This window comes from Lepidochelys kempii, chromosome 6 (assembly GCF_965140265.1).
Source record: "Lepidochelys kempii isolate rLepKem1 chromosome 6, rLepKem1.hap2, whole genome shotgun sequence".
Lineage (NCBI taxonomy): Eukaryota > Metazoa > Chordata > Testudines > Cheloniidae > Lepidochelys > Lepidochelys kempii.
Genome location: NC_133261.1, coordinates 30,940,906 through 30,954,580, shown reverse-complemented (window position 1 = coordinate 30,954,580; position 13,675 = coordinate 30,940,906). Strand labels below are relative to the sequence as shown.

Genomic DNA, 13,675 nt, shown 5'->3' with positions numbered 1-13,675 from the left:
TACTTCAATTTGCACCCTTAAAATACAAAGAACAAGAAGGAATTCCATGCAATTAAAAGGAAGCAAATTTAAAACTGATAAAAGAAAACACTGTTGTCGCATTGCATAATTAATCAGTGGAACTTGCTACCACAGGATATCACTGAGGCCAAAAACCTGTAGGATTAAAGAGTATCGGACGTTTATATGGATAAAGAGAACATTCACAGTTACGTTAGACACTAAAAAAACAAAAGGAATGTAAATCCTTGTATTTCAGGGAGTAGGCCAACGTCTGGCAGGCATCAGGAAAAAACTTCCCTTAGGAGCAGGTTGTTCCATAATTGCCCATTATTGGAGTTTCTTTCCTCAGAAGCATCTAGTACTGGCCACTGTCAGAGATAGGATTTTTGACCATTGGTCTAATCCATTCTAGCAATTCCTGTTACTATCAGTGCAGGCATTACAGGTTTAAAAATCAAATGCATTATTACTAGACCAATGCAGAGACAGAAAGATACTTTATGTAAGTATGAACACACCGTGGCAAATGGAAATTATTATTTTTTCCTAAATGAACTTCAATAAATGCTCCATTAAACCTAGAAGGGATGCAAACAAACCAATAATGAACAGTGTGATATTTCCTGCCCTTTCTAAATTCTGACAAATTGGAAAACAAATTGATTCTAAGGAGTTTTGGTACAATGAACATCTGTGGCCTGGTTGTTTAACATAAGTTAATTAGAGCTGTCCTTTGCATAAGGGTATATATAAGCTATTACTTGAAGTGTCAAATGTCACAAGATCACGTCTCAGAGTTCATATTACCTTGATGCAGTTACAGAGAATGCTTTGAAAAATAAATGCAGACACTTTCATTAAGAAATAAAACATTATTAACAAAGTCACAAAATAGGGTTTGTTAATATGGAGATACTATGTACTCATTATTTCAGGGAATACTTACTACAGTTGTGTAATTTTAAATCCTAGGATACAACTAAGTAAATAATTTCCTTGTGGATTGTTTTCACACTATTTAAATCTATGACATTTCTTTGCTTGTAATTTACAATATTAATAAAATGTATCACTCACAAAATATTTTAATTATATGTGCATAGTAATCTGATATTCAGTTGAGATTTATTTATTCTGTAGAAAAAATATTGTGAAAAATATCAGAGCTATGTGATCTCAAAAACTGTAATGCAACTGAAATAATGCAACTTGAAAGTTAAACTTTCAAGGCATACTGCAGGGTCCATTTGTTTCTCCTGGCCTTTAAGAAGAGTTAGAGGATACCGAAGCACTAGGCAATATGTTGGGATATAATTTACATTTAGGGCTTCTGCTTGGTAGAAAGGAAGAACTGATTAACATTACAAAATCAAATACAAATGTAATTTGATTGATAGGAAACACAGAACCTGTGTAAGGGCATATTTTACTGTTCTAACTCAAAAGAATAAATATTTGACGTTATTGATGCAAAACAGATTAAAATTAATATTACTGCATCACTAAAACCATGCGGTTTAACAGTTTAAGCAAGAGGCCTCATCCTGAAACTCTTTATTTAGGTGGGTAGTCGTTACTCTCACATTCATCCCATTTACTTTCACTGAAGTATGTTGACAGTAAAGATTACTTGCATGAATATTTGTTAGCAGAACTGGACCCAGGATGATTTATAAATTATTGCCAACATGAAAGGGAATAGGTCCATAGTCCAAGACCATAATTATTGCCTCAGAGACACAGGCCTATCAGATCTGTTGCCCAACCCAATGCAGAGTTAGAGACAATGATGGTTAGCAAGGCAGACATTTTATTAGACATTTGTAATCATTGTCATGCAAATTGGGCTGCTAGATACATAAAGAATATTTGCACATAATTGCGCATGGCCTACTGGACACATAAAAGTAAAGACCAAACAGAATTCCTCAACATCACTGGCCATCAATGCTGGTTCCTGCAAATGTTGATTATTTGGCTTTGGGCTTTCAGGCCTGGGTTTACTTTCCCCATTGTGAACTGGCTAGTATTGATTTGATTTGACTCAGATGAAAGAAACAAAACAGCTTTTGTTTAATAAAGGCAGCCCTGCCAACTTGCCAAGTCTCATATCTTCCAAGGGACACTTATTTTTTCTGAAGGATTTTTAAATCAACTTGAAAAGTCTCCTCTTCTCTTGAGGGAGTATGTTGTGTGTTTTTCTGTGACATTTATCAAATTAACGGTGTCTGTTTTACACCGCCCCGGTTTGGGAGCCCTGGAATCCAGGTCAAATTCAAGAGATAGAAGACGGAACCAGCCAACTTGTCCGGCACGTTTCAATCAAGCCAGCGACTTTCTGTGCCTTGAACTAGAAGTGCTGCCCGGGAGTGAAGTCCCAGTCCCCCGGGAGAGGTTTTCTCCCCAGGGCTCTGGGAGAAATGCTTTGTTCTGCTTCAAGCACTTCACGCTCACTCCCCTCCCCAGGATCCGGGTTAATTGATACCAAGAGTCCACAGTCCCAGCAAAATGTCCCCTCGCCTCTCCCAGCGAGCAGCCGCCACCGAGCCGGGCAGTGTGGTGAGAAAGTCACCGACTGCAAAGGGCAGAGCGGGGCTGCCGCGCGCGCTGCTCTCTTACCTTGCGCCTGAACTCCCGGGCCACCTTCCGCTCCATGACAATGGGGGGCCCCGAGGCTGCGGCTTTCCTCGGGCTTGTTTCCTGCTCGCGGGCAGCTGCTCCTGCGGCTCCGCCTGGTCCCCGGCAGACGGGCGAGCGGTGCAGAGCCCGGGCCGTGCGCTAGAGGGAGCGGCGCGGCAACAGGGCACCTGCAGCTCAGCAGGGCGCTCACCACTTTCAGTCCCCTCTCCACCGCCAGTTCCTCCTGGCTCCCCTCCGCGCCCAGCCCGTCTCCCTCCTCTCCCGCCGGTAACCCCTGGCACGCAAGAAGCCGAGCGAACGAGCAGAGAGAGCCTTGACCAACAGAGAGCTGCTGAAGCTCCGCTCCCCTTCTCACCCATTTTTGTAACTCTTTTCCTTTTCCCTGTGACCAGCAACAATCGTTTAAAAAAACAAAAACAAACAAACACGAAGCGGGCTCCCCAAACCGGGATATTGACTTACAAATCATGAGTGTTCTTTTAAAAAATAAATTTTGAAAGGGTTTTGGTGTTTTTTTTGGGGGGGGGGGGGATTGAACCTTTAGGGTATACTCAGCCAGGTCTTCAAGCATTTCTCTGCGTCCATGACAGCATTGCCAAATCTGATGGATTTGATCAATTTAGTGTTTTTCTTAAAGCCCTAGGTGAATACTCCAGACATTTCAGCTTTCATAAAAAACAAGAAGTTTTTAACCTTTGTAGTTGAAGCTCAAACGCTCCAGCACCAGGTGGCAAATAAAAGAGAACCCAGTGTAGGTTTCTGTTTGTTTCTTAGGGCTGCATTGATTCGTGATTTCTGAATGCTTGGGGTTGTCAGTACTACCACAAGAACAAAGATATATTTTTTAAAATCGATGTTGAGATTTTTTTTAAATGGATGTTGAGATGTTGAGAGAGAGCCCATCTTTCCAGGGGCTGGGGCTTTAATAAAACCAACAAACATTGCCAGACTAATGACAAAAATCACTAGAGTTGGCAACACTGTGATAATTCTCTTGGGTAAGGCTGAGAGCATGAAGAATCCAGTGAGAGTTTATTGAACCAAAAACCTTGGCAATTTCCCATATGAGTTTTAAATCCTGGCATTCTTGGTATGCTGCTCTTTGACCACACTAGAGTGAAGAGGCTCATCACCTGGCACAATCTGTTTGGCAGTTTCTAAAGCATTGGTGACATCAGTAATATTATTTATCAATGCAAAATATTTGGGGCCATAAACCAACTTTTCATCTGAAAAGAGCAAGTCATAAACACCGTGGTGTAATTTAAGTGACTTTTCTTGCATCCTATCAATACAAATCAGATACAAAGTTATGACAAACTATAAAAACAAGTCTGCCAAAATAAGGGAATTTAGACATATTTGTTTGCTATTCTTTCAGTCCCTCCTTTAGTACTTAGTTATTGCAGCTGACATGGACCTGATCTTAATTATGAGAGCAATCCTTATTCAGATGAGCAATCCCACTGAAGACAGTGGTTCCTCATGTGAGTAAAGTTACGTACATGCTTAAATGTGTATAGGACTGGAGCCTAGGAGCTTCTAAAAAGAAAAGAAAGATTGGGCCCCTGGTCAGGAGCCCAGTTTGAGGCTCATTTATGTCAATAGCAAGTTTTCCATTGATTTCAGCAGGCTTTGGATCAGGCCCCAGATGCAATTCCTAAACACAATGGGAAGAATTGAGGTAGATATGATAGCAGCCTTACCTCTGCATGCTTTGCTTTCAACCCGGCCCCACTTTAAAAAAACCCAGTTTTTATGTTTTTTCAGCAATACACATTCATTTACTTAATAAATATGACCTAATAATATGCATTTCTATTAACAATGTTACAGGGAAGTTACATTATTATAAATACATTAGCCAACAGGAAGACAGCAGGGGTGGTGATGTGGGATTCTGATTGCCGCACAACAGCAATGCAAATAAATAAAAGCTCAACTTAGATGGTCTCCAAAATACATTTTGTTAAAAACTGTATACTTATACATTATGAAATGTGCTATATGCATATAAATTGTTCAATTATAACATATACTGTACTAACAGGAATAAATTGCAGACCAAGAGAAGACTAGGCTGAAAATTCTGGTCGCCACCGCACTCTCTTTGCATTATTCTGGAACGATAAATGGAGTTGGAAACTGACCGCATCTCACAGAGTTGACTCCTGCACCACCTCCTCTGCATCAAGAGAGAGAGAGAGAGTGAGTGTGTGTGTGCGCGTGTGTGGCTGGCAGATAATTTATTGGAGATGTTAAAAGTTGTCTGAGTTTAAACCTGGTTGGGGTAAAAGCTGTAACTGGCTCCTTCTCTTCTGCCTCACTACACCAGCAAAACACAGGCATTGCAGAAGATGTGGACCTAGGGCTCTTACTAATATTTAAGAGGACAAGAATGACACATTCAATATATCCACAGATCTTTAGTAGAGACACATAATATTTTCCTGAAACATAGTCAAGAGCCTGACCCTAATGAAAACCAACACACAGCTGAATGAAGAGTAAATGCACACAAATAGTTGACAGAATATTTGATGCAGTTTATATTATAGATGGAACTGGTGGCACTGCTTATAGTCAAAGCTGCCTTACACTTTCCACTATAAGACCCTGTTTTCAGTTGCTTATAACTTTACCAGACTTGGACAATTGAGGCTGTAATTTTCAGTGCCTCAAGCTGATTTTTTAAGTTTCAGATAAAACAATTCAGCTATTTCCAAAAATGAGATTAGTGGAAAAATACGCTATTTAGTCCAAATTAAAAAAATCCTGACAACTGTTTGAAATGCTCTAGGACCTCCATGCTTTGGAGCAAGGACTTTACATTTAGCAAGAAAAGTTGCACCTTGTTCTGTTCCCATGAAAAGTCACCCAAATTAGGGCAAATTATAAGCCTTTGAAAACCTCAGTTCTCACATGCTCATTGGAGGTTTTGGGAGTTTGGTGGCTAAATCCTGTGAAGATTCTCCTTGCACTGAGCATGCACCATCTCACAGCAGTAGTGGCTGAGAAGGACTTCCCTGAAATCACTTCTCTCAGCTAGTGGGAACTGATAGGCTGCTCTCAGTCCTATGCCCAGTTCCACAGTTGCCTTGTGCCCTGCTGGCACCCAGCCTATGTGGAGAAGAAAGCTGCCTGAATTGAATGCAGAAGGGACAAGAAGCGGGCCTAGCGGAGGGAATAGATGAGGCAAAGAGCTTGGAGTGGAGAGTCTGGGTCTGGGACAGGGATTTCATGAGAGGGTGTGGCTAGGTGGAAGACAGACTGGAACTGGCTGGGCAAAGAGCCTGGGAGCCGGGGTGGGGGTAAACAGAGACCAGATTGGGAGCCACTGAGACCAGACAAGGAGCTGGCAGGGGAGACTAAGACTGGAAGCCTGAGAGGACTGAGATAAATCAAGAAGTTGGAGGTGGGGGTGCAGGGGAGCCTGGGTTAAGGAACCTAGGAGACTGCGGTGAAGAGTTTGGTGTAAGACTGAGATTGGATGAGGATCCTGGAGAGGGAGTCTGGCAGGCAAAATGAGAGGAAGATTGGGACAGTCCTGGAGCCTGAAGAGAGAGTTTAAGACAGGAATTTGGAGCATGGGGAGGAGAAGGAAGAGGATTGGGACAGGGCCAGGATGGAGGAGACAGGGTCAGGCTTGGGAAGCAAAAGAGCTGAAGGATCTGTAAGCATTAGAGAACACTCCCTGCCAAAACCTGGGGTCAAACAAACAAACAAACAAACAAGCACATCCTTAACTTTATTGCAGGTTGTATCTTCGTTAGGCCTAGGAAGTAAGAGAGATGAGAGAGGTAAGTAAGATCCTTTATTGGACCAACTTCTCTGGCGGAACCAGGTGGAAGGTACAAGTTTTCAAGCTATACAGGGAACCCAATTCATTTCAAGCGACTGCCTCCAATATGTCTTGTCCCTTCTCCTTAATCTGTCGCAACTTGTATTTAGCTCAGGCATTCTGCTTCCTTCTCCAGATATGAAGAAAGACTCTATGTAGCTCAAAATCTTTGCCTTCCACTAACAGAAGTTGGTTCAAAAAAGATATTAACTCACCCATCTTGTCTCTCTCATACTTATCTTTAGGCACATGAGTAGGCTGAATGCCTTCAATGAGACTACTCATGCATGCAGGACCAGGGTATTAACATGGGATTGTGCCAGATAAATGATTTTAGTGGGAATTAGATGCTTAACCAGCTTAGGCACCTTTATACATCCCACTAGGTGCCACTCTGTATCTTTGGGTGCCTAAATACTTTTGAAAAGCTAGTCCCAAGTAAACTGATAGTATGCATTGCAACACACTGGTAAATAGCTTCTAAGCAGAGAAGTGATTAATATGGCATTTCGGTACACAGACTTTCAAGCCAGACATTTTCACTGCAGAATGCAGAAATAGGTATGCAATATATTTCAATTCCATCTCATTCAAATGTGACACCTTCCACAAAGTTATAGTCAATGAAAAGTGAAGTAATTATGATAGTAAATTATTTTTAAACACTGTATATCTGAAACCACAAGGCCTGATTTCAATCTTCCTTGCCCCAGTCTCTCCCCTGCCCCCCCAATCAGCATAGCTCCATTACCTAATGGGATCAGAATCAGGCCAGCATGTCCTAACCCAAATCTGCTTCAGTCCTTCTAGGCTGATCTCATCTTGGGAATTTACCTTGCTAGTATCATTTAAGGCAGCAGTTCTCAAAGTGTGGGTTGCAACCCCATTTTAAGGGGATTACCAGAGCTGGTGTTAGACTGGCTGGGCCCAGAACCAGAGCCTGAGCCCCACTGCCTGGGGCTGACGCTGAAGCCTAAGCTGGAGTCCCACTGCCCAGGGCTCAGGCTTCAGCTTCAGCCCGGGGCAGCAGGGCTCAGGTTACAGGCCCCCCACGGCCCAAAGATGAAGCCCTTGGGCTTAGGCTTTAGCCCCACTGCCTGGAGCAGCAGGGCTCAAGTAGGCTCAGGCTTCAGTCCCCACTCTTGGGGTCATGTAGAAATTTTTGTTGTCAGAAGGGAGTCATGGTGCAATGAAGTTTGAGAAGCCTGGATTTAGGGTTTATTCTCCTGTCACTTGCACTGGTACTACAACAGGGTAACTCCAATAACTTTAACAGAGCTACTCCTGATTGACACATAGAAATGCAAAGAGAACAAAACTTATAGCCTACTTGCTTCCTCCTGTAGACAGAATGGCATTTTGCATAAAAATATAGATATGATAAAGCAAATACCACCATACACAAGCTGGAAGGAACGAGAATCAGTCAAATTCATTCTGTGGGGAATGCATTTATTCAACTCCTTTAGAAATTGCCCTAAGTCCTTCCAGCTGATAATGCCAAATTGCCTATTGGTAGATCAATGCTAGCCACATCTACTTCCTTCTGTATGTTATTAAACTGTGCTAATGCCCTCAAAGCCTTGTCAATGCTACAAAAAATTATCCAGTGCTGACACCGCATGTCAGCAAGGGGAGCAGCTGAAGATGTTTTAATTTTAAGTGTAGACCAGGGCAAAAATGTATTCAGCACCATTTCAGAAATCATTGTTAGAGCAGAGGTATCTCCATCATACAAACCTCTTGTCTTCTCCCTATAGCAACCCCAGCACCAAGGGGCACTTTAAGGCTACTTCTCCCAAGCACAAGATGCATGATCTTATCTTTCCCTTGTCTCCTACATAGATAAAATAACATGAAAGGTAGCAAGAAGGCCAGTTATACATAATGTATAACTTATCTGCAGAACTCACAGCTGCAAGATATTATGGAGGGAAATCTTTTTGCAAGAGGATTAGACATATAAGATTGAAAGATAAAATAACTACTTTTTTCATGCTTCAGGTGATAAATTGGTCAAGTGAAGTCAGAAAGAGCAGGGGTAATGCAGTGTTAGATGTATTATGGAGATTTTATACCTCCTCTGGAGCATCTGGTAAAGAACTCACTGGAGACAGGATAATGGACTTGATGTACTATTGGTCTGTTCTGGTATGACAGATGTCACGTTACTGTGTGTATAAGCACAAATATATATGTATACAAGTCCACAAACCCATCCCACCTTCTGAAACAGCATGCTTGAGATCTGGTAAGCTAGTTCTGAAGGTTACATTATTTCAAATATAAACCATATTAAAATTTGATGCAACTCTTTTTCCTTGTTAGCTTTGGGGAAGAAATTCCGTCTTAACAAATATAGCACACACAGACATCAAAATGGGCTTGCTGTTGGTTCCAGACATTGTTTTTTGATCCTTAAGAAAGTGGAAAAGATAGACAATGCAATCCTTATTACTTACAACCAGTAGAAAGGTTTCAGTGAAAAACAACCTTGCATACTTTTATAGTTGGTCCCAAAAATGGATTGCGTTATCTATTTTGCCTGTGTCACCTGGATCCTGCTGCTTTTGATCTGTTTTCATAATTTCCATTGATGTCAGTAGAATCAAAGGCAGTATACCCTGTGGGCCAGTGAGAGGAGATGGTGAATATGGGTCCTACCTTGGACTGAAGGCAGTGTACAGCCTAACATACCTGTTTGGGATTATTCAGAAATAATTGTGGAGAAATTAAAGAGGAGAAACCTTTTCCTGTCTGTCTTTCTCACTTTCAGTCTCCCCAATGTTTACAGATTGATATTTTCATCAAGAACTCCATCTCTTTTCCATCATTTCAGTAGAAATGAAACAATTGTTGCGGCAAGAAACACAATCCACAGAGACAAATTACAAAGGGAGAAAAAAAATCTTTTTAATGACTTACTGTTAACAGACTTCCTAAAGCAGTCAGAAAAGGATTCTTTTCATTTGAGACAGTTCTCACCTGGCACTGGCAGCCTCTAAAGACTCTGTTATAAGATATGCAAACCTGAAGAATAAAGGGGAGTGAGGGGACAGCAGATGGAAGAGGGATAGAATAAAGAAGAAGGGAGGGAGACAGAGAGAGAAGGGATCAAAAAGAGGAATGATAGAGAAAAGAGGGAAAGATAGAAGAGATGAGTGAGAAGTAAGAAAGAGGTAGGAGAGAGGGGAAGGTGGGTGTGAAAAGTATTTCCACACAGAGGCAATGAGAGGGATGGAGCTCAGGAGTGTGAGTTTACAATGAGAAAGGAGTAGGGTTACCAGAGACTGTGGAAGTCACGAATATCAGCCTAGCCCTACCTATACTCTGTTCTCTCCACACCTCTTTCTCCCTCTCTCACTTTGATGTTCAATGATAAATTTGCAGCTGGGAAACTTTTATGCTGATGCTAGCATAAGTAATCCTTCTACTAAGCCCTGAGGAATACTTGCTGGAAGCTGGTGACAATTGCTTGAAGGTGATAGTGGCAGATCCTTCTAAATTCTCAGCATCTAGGTCTGGTGCTTGAGTTTAACCATGACAAGCTCTAGCTTCTGTGAATTTTTTGTGTGGGTATGCGCTTATAGGGTACAGAGGGTTGCATTCTTATTTCAGAATTATGATACTGCTAAGTATTTCTGAAATATTAGGAATGTCTCAGCATGAAACAGATAATGAATGTGAATAACCTGAAAGAAAATTCATCAGCAGAAACCATTTTCCTGAATTTACAACATATCTAGGTAGGAGGAATTGCAGGTTGGTGAGTAAAACACAAAACCCACCATATCTTCATTTATTCCCACTGTTTATTCTCTTTCTTTAGTATGTGGTTTCCCTCTTACAGGAACTGTTCCCCCTCCCATTATGCCTTCCTGAGACTGGCCTTTTAAATTTGGCAGAGCTAAACAGCTCCACCTTTAAGTAGCCATTTAGTAACTGGATGCTTGTTGTATCTTTCTCTCTTTACTTTTTTTTTTTTTAATATTTCTGAGAAACTGGTATATTTGTACTTGAATAATGTACTGATATGTTATCAGCTCTCTTAATTGTGAGCTTTATAGAAAGCTTCCTGAATACAACTCTTTATTCATAGTGGATTTATCTAACTACTTAGCCATGTATATATGGTGCATGCTACCTATGTGATTTGCTTTTGCCTGAATCCAGCTCTTCTGAAATAGGTATTAGTTTTTGATGGATTTTATTGTTAAAATTTTTCATGTAACTTTTCCATCTCCTCTCTGACAACATTTGATCTTGTAGTCCTGGTAGGACTATTGCCTTCAATGGGAGTTCTGCTTGGGTTAGGACTGCACAATAGGCCCTTACTGTGAAATGAAGGAAAGCTTGGACTCTCTTGTAGAAAGACTTCTCTACATGTTCTTCTATTTGTATAGTACTTGCCTTTACATATGGCATCTGCTATCAATAGGAATAGAACTGCTGACCAGCCCTAGGTGTAATCTAGAAAGGATAGGCAGCAGAGACATCTCCATTCAGTCACCATTCTCAATTATTCTGGAATGCATTTCCCACTGCTTGCCAGAATACAATTGTGGCATCCTTCCAAGTAAGATTCAAAGCTTTTGTCTCCTTTTTAATTTATGCTGTTTTGCCCTTTTTTAGTATCAGGTGATCTTCAGGGCACAGTGCAAGGCTTTTGTTTAATTAGGGCCTTTAACTAGCTCCTGCAATTTGTCACTAAGATTCTCATCCCAGAATTCTGCATTCAGTGCAGCTGTAGGCTTGGGCCCTCACTGCTCATGGTTACATGCAGAGTATACATTTATTAACATGTATTGTACATTGGAGTGGGTTGTTGGGGTTGTTTAGTTGGTTTTACTCCTGCTGTAGGATATCTATGGCCAAGTTAAAGTTTTTACTAATTTTGAAGGTATGTAGAAACCCTTGAACACATGCACATAAGGAATTTTAGTTTTTATCATGTTTAAAATAAAAACAAGGAAACTTCTAATATTTCCATATATTTGTCTTTAATAATACTTGCCACTTCTCTAGTAGCTTGTATCTCTAGTACCAGATCAGAGGATCTTGATGTGCTTTACAGGTATTCGTTAATTTAAATTCCGCATTCCTCTGGGAGATGTAACTAAGGACCTACTCCTGTTCCCATTGAAGCCAATGGCAAAACTATAATTGATTTCAATAGGAGCAGGAGTGAGCCCTAAAAGCCCAAATTCTCGCAATGAACTCCTAGTGCCCAAGCCCTGACATCTGCATGGATCCAGGTGCAAAATCAGATCCTAAATGATGTGCTGAGGGTCACACAGTAAATCCGTAGCAGAATGGAGAAGAGAAACTATACCACTGGACTTCTAGTCCTGTTTGACAACTAGACTCTCCTCCCTCTCTGATATTGTTTATTCAAAGGAAGTTTCCGAAAAGATTTAGTGAACTCTCCCTCTGTACTCCTAGAACCAAAGCATCCCATAGTGTCTTAAAATAACATATATAGAAGATGGAAAAATATCTCAGAACATAAGAACTGCGGTACTAGGTCAGACCAATGTTCCATCTAGCCAAGTATCCTGTCTCTGGACAGTGTGCAGTACCAGAGCTGCAGAGGGAGTGTATGCAACAGGGAAGTTGGAGTGATACACCCCTGTCTTTCCTTCCTGGCTTCTGGAAGTCAGAGGTTTAAGGTTGCCCTGAAAATGGGGTTGCGTTCCTGACAATTGTGGCTAATAGCCATTATTAGATCTATCCTCCATGAACTTTATTTCTTTTTCTGAACCCAGTTACATGTTTGGCCATCACAACATCCCATGCCAATGAGTTCCACAGGGTAATTTGAGCTGTGTGACACAGTATTTCCTCTTGTTCTTGTTATAGCTGCTGGCTATCAATTTCATCTAACACTGCTGTATTCGCTTTTCCCATATCATTCCTGTTTTAACAGACCTCTTACCATATCCCCCCTAGTTGTCCCTTTCCTAAAATGACAGCCCTAATCTTTTTAGGTTTCAGAGTAGCAGCCGTGTTAGTCTGTATCTGCAAAAAGAAAAGGAGGACTTGTGGCACCTTAGAAACTAACGAATTTATTTGAGCATAAGCTTTCGTGAGCTACAGCTTGCTTCATCGGATGCATTCAGTGGAAAATACAGTGGGGAGATTTATATACACAGAGAACACGAAACAATGGGTGTTACCATACACACTGTAACCAGAGTGATCAGGTAAGGTGAGATATTAAAGGTTCCCCCCCTCCCCCCGCTCTCCTGCTGGTAATAGCTCACCTTACCTGATCACTCTCGTTACAGTGTGTATGGTAACACCCATTGTTTCATGTTCTCTGTGTATATAAATCTCCCCACTGTATTTTCCACTGAATGCATCCGATGAAGCGAGCTGTAGCTCACGAAAGCTTATGCTCAAATAAATTCGTTAGTTTCTAAGGTGCCACAAGTCCTCCTTTTCTTTTTGCTAATCTTTTTAGTCTCCCCTCATATGGAAGCCATCCCATCCCCTTGATCATCGTTGTTGCCCTTCTCTGAATCTTTTCATACAGTGCAGTTATGGTCCCAGTGATATATAAAAGAACATCTTACTCAACTGTTTTATGTCTATTTGATTTAAATAATGAAGAAGATGCCCCTACACAGCTCTAAACACCCCCATGTGTACAGTACTGAATATTACAATGTAACCCCAACACCACTATTTTGGGGGCTGGACTAGATGACCTTTTTAACTCCCTTCCAGTTACTCCTACTTTTCTATGATTGTTTAGAATCTTATCTGCTGACCTTGGTACCAAAAATTTTAGTTTTAAAAGTTTTAGTCCTGTTAGGACTGTAGAGCCAATAGGGTTATGTGAGAACGAGCTCCTCCAGACTCAAATTACAGGGGCAGACTCTTTATTACTGATCATGCACAAGCCAGAAAAAAACAATAATTTTAGCTCCCCAGGTGTGTTCGTCTGGCTGGGTGGTTAGAAAAAAAAATCAGGTAGTTTTACTGGTAAACAAGGCCAACGCAGTCTGGAGTCACTGACACGGGATGAGGATAGAATCCCATGTTACCGGGTCACTGTTCAGACTAGAACCGCCCTTGAGGTCTCAAGTGATCGTGAGGGAGTCACCGGAGAGAAGGAGGGGGTGGGACCAATTGGGGGCCTTTGATAGCGGCCGAATGATGGTAATTAGAGGAGGAGTCGCAGGGCCC

The 13,675-nt window shown here is 41.4% G+C and overlaps 1 protein-coding gene across 3 annotated transcripts in view; it reads right to left on the bottom strand.

Annotated features, from left to right (window-relative positions):
* Window positions 1-2,870, bottom strand: part of USH1C (USH1 protein network component harmonin) — a 100,695-nt gene extending 97,825 nt beyond the window's left edge. The window contains exon 1 of one of the 3 annotated variants that reach the window (XM_073347369.1): window positions 2,623-2,870. In XM_073347369.1, coding sequence (XP_073203470.1) covers window positions 2,623-2,658 — 36 coding nt within the window. In that variant the 5' untranslated portion in view covers window positions 2,659-2,870. The remainder of the gene's footprint in view (window positions 1-2,622) is intronic. The other 2 variants (XM_073347367.1, XM_073347368.1) reach the window with 2 other exon arrangements.
* Window positions 2,871-13,675: the final 10,805 nt, after the last annotated feature.